The sequence below is a fragment of the Primulina eburnea genome, chromosome 2, assembly GCF_022965805.1.
Source record: "Primulina eburnea isolate SZY01 chromosome 2, ASM2296580v1, whole genome shotgun sequence".
Classification (NCBI taxonomy): Eukaryota; Viridiplantae; Streptophyta; class Magnoliopsida; order Lamiales; family Gesneriaceae; genus Primulina; species Primulina eburnea.
In genome coordinates, this window is record NC_133102.1 from 21,276,435 (window position 1) to 21,279,638 (window position 3,204).

Below are 3,204 nucleotides of genomic sequence, written 5' to 3' on the forward strand. Positions count from 1 at the left end.
CTTGTATGGCCTAGGACAAATGGCTTGTTCTTTGGAGTACACGTCTCGCGCATATGCGCGACATCACTCGCGCATGTGCGCGAGACCTACAGGTCTCGGCAATACAACACCTCGCGCAGATGCGCGCTTCAACTCGTGCATGTGCGCCAAACTCACTGGAGGTGTCGCGCATATGCGCGCCTTATCTCGCGCATGTGCTCCAATGTTTCTAGACGTGTCGCGCATGTGCGCGCATTTCTTCGCGCATGTGCGCCGATACTACTGTAATTCTCGTGCATATGCGCGGATATCTTCGCGCATGTGCGCCATCTGTTCTGTCCTATTTTGAATATTTTCTCATCTCATCTCACTTAATACTTTTCGTGACATATCATGCATTCTCATATCTTCCGAGTCTCACGTCAATGAAGACTAATAATCTCGAGCCTTACAAAAACCAACAACCCACCAAATAAAACAAATTGAAAGAAAGTATTTTAACCAAAACATATATTAGCAATAAACAGAATAAACACAAAAGCTTAAGATTACAACACAGAAGATATGAAAATCACGAACAAAATTTCCTTTTTTTATCACTAATATAAATTATATCCCAATGGCAACACATTATCTCAACAATAAAATATATCCCAATGGCAACATATTATCTCAAAAATAAAATACATCCCAATGGCAACACATTATCTCAACAATAAAATATATCCCAATGGCAACAATTCATCTCAATCAATCAACAAATTTATCCCAAGAAGAAACTCACCATCTTCTCCAACTGTGGATCATCGCAATCGACCATCTCTTTCATGTACCTCATCACACAATATCCACACTCAACCGAACCACTTTGTTTCAGATTACCCTATAATGGAATTGAAAAGTTAATGCAACAATCACAATCTAATGAATAACCACTACCAATTCATAAATAAGTACGATACATACCGTCAATATTTTAAAACCTGGCCCTTTAGAAATACCCTTGGAGGCATTGTACATCTTCACCCCACTACATTTTAAAAAGTAAGAAGTTGTTTTTTGCATATTTATAAGTTAATGTATTCAAAATCAACATAAGCTACTACCCACTTTGTCACAATAGTTTTCCATGTATCATCTCGGATCCTGTTAGACGTAGAATCCAATAAATATATCATATTCTTATCTTCGTTGACGATTGTCAAGATCCAATGGTACCTGAAAAAATGAAATTACAGCATTGACTACCATGAAGTAGAAATCTATAAATAACTAAATTCTTACCTAATGTTGTATGGGATGAGGCAGATGTTATCTCTACACACTGCTTCCAACTGGTCAGCAATATGTTGTGATAAGTCACGGCCATCTGTGCCAATCGGGCATGTAGGTATATTACCGAGATCCACAAACGAAAAATAATCAGCCTTGTCTTTTTTCTTCAAATCTTTGTGGAGGTGACTGCATGATATAGATGCACAAATATATCGTTTAGAAAATTTTCAAAATATGAACAAGTACCATAAAAAATATTATATAAATGCACAAATATTGTAAGTTAGACATTATATGTACCCCATGTAAACTAAAATTTGTCTGGCACCTATCTCCCTCATCTCCATAAAGCGTACGATATCTTCCCTCAGCAACCGTATGCTTTTAGGACGTCCAAACATAGCGTCCTCAAACTAAATGCATATGGTATACGATTCATTCAGCAATCGAACAACGTGAGAGTAGACATACTTGCACGACATGGGTAATGTTTTCTCAATTTCTTTGAAATTGTCGCGCTGACCAGGAACATCCGCAAGCACAAATGATTGAGGTTTCCCCTTCCTCTACAATTTAAAATATTATTCATACATGTATTTTAAAATAAAACATTGTTCAAGCAACATATCTGACAGTTGCAAACACAAAGTCAAATGATAACCGAAAGTACCTTTGTCGTTGGAAAAATAACCAACACTTTAGGCCAACCAACAATGACTCCAACAGAATCATTGATGATTATTGGTCCAAACTTAATTGGGATCGGAAGCTGTGCCTTTTCATCTAAGGCAACATCAATAGATTCCTTGAAGTTCTCTTCCCCAAGTGGAACATGGTGAATCATAACATTTGGACCTCCTTCTGATATTATTGTGCCATAAGCCACCACGTTTTCGCTTTCTTTTACTTCCAGGTGACATTTTTCACCTTTCAAGAACAAAAAGACATGATATATTTTTATATGGAGGTGAATAGAATTTAATTGACATCAAAATTCAGAGACATACAACCTTCGTATTTGAAGTGCCGCAATCATAAACTTCTTGCATATCATATGACAATTTTGAGTCTTTCACTCCTGTGAACTTGTTTGATGCTACAGTCTCAGAAGATCGATCATTGATTAATGGAATCACAGCAGCAAGTTGAGACCTCAGCATCTCCAATTCAGCTTTCAAACTTTTAGTCTCCTCCGATTGTGCTTTTACATTCTCAATCACAGCTTTTGAGATTGTTTCTCTCTTCTTTCTTGGAGTTTTAAAGTATACTTGTGGTTTTACTGAAACCTCCCACACCTCGAACCCTTCCATAGTGTTCTTGGCTTCCTAAGGCAGCAGTTAACACGTCATTCATTCCAGAAGATTTGAACTCTCCTTTTCCTTTCTTTTCCAACAATTCATCCTACAATTGGAGACATAGCAAATCAATTCACAATCTACAGTATTATTTATCTAGGCAATATGGCGATTGAATAAAACTAAAAATTTACAATTTTTTCAGCTACTTATGATGTCTCTGAACATGTTATGTTGCCAGATTTGTCTTCTTGAGCTTTACGCCAAAGTACAGATCTATCAACTTCCTCATCTTCAGCAACCAATTTTTTGTTCCGCTACAATTTCAAACCTCATATGTTTAATAACATGAAGAACATGCTAAAAATTACAAATATATTGCTCTATTTCTTACCAATTCAGCCTCCAAGCCGATGTAACCCTTGCGAGACATTCTGTGGTGATATTTACAATGCATGGTCCGTTGTTTTTGTTTTTCATGAGTAACCCGCATCATTATGTTGGCTCAGTTAAGTATTGAATTTAATAAATTCACGAGGAAACATATCAATTATTAAAGTACCTCCCATGATGGATCCAGTCTCGCATCCACAAATGCTTTCCAATCTGCTAGTGGGAGTTGATACTGACTTGGTGGAGAAATCAACTTTTCAGG

At 37.0% G+C, this 3,204-nt stretch overlaps 1 protein-coding gene across 2 annotated transcripts; it reads right to left on the reverse strand.

The window, feature by feature from the left end:
* Positions 1–591: 591 nt before the first annotated feature.
* LOC140824627 (uncharacterized) lies at positions 592–2,023 on the reverse strand. 2 transcript variants are annotated; one of them, XM_073186197.1, is made up of 6 exons: positions 1,925–2,023; positions 1,555–1,820; positions 1,264–1,440; positions 1,090–1,197; positions 946–1,009; positions 592–862 (listed from the first exon to the last, which is right to left on the reverse strand). In XM_073186197.1, exons 2-6 carry the CDS (start codon positions 1,653–1,655, stop codon positions 743–745), a joined length of 570 nt encoding a protein of 189 aa, XP_073042298.1. In that variant the 5' UTR covers positions 1,656–1,820; positions 1,925–2,023; the 3' UTR covers positions 592–742. The 2 variants fall into 2 exon arrangements, with proteins under 2 accessions (XP_073042298.1, XP_073042299.1); XM_073186198.1 differs by lacking the exon at positions 1,925–2,023 and having other exon boundaries at positions 1,555–1,869.
* Between the last annotated feature and the right edge of the window lie 1,181 nt (positions 2,024–3,204).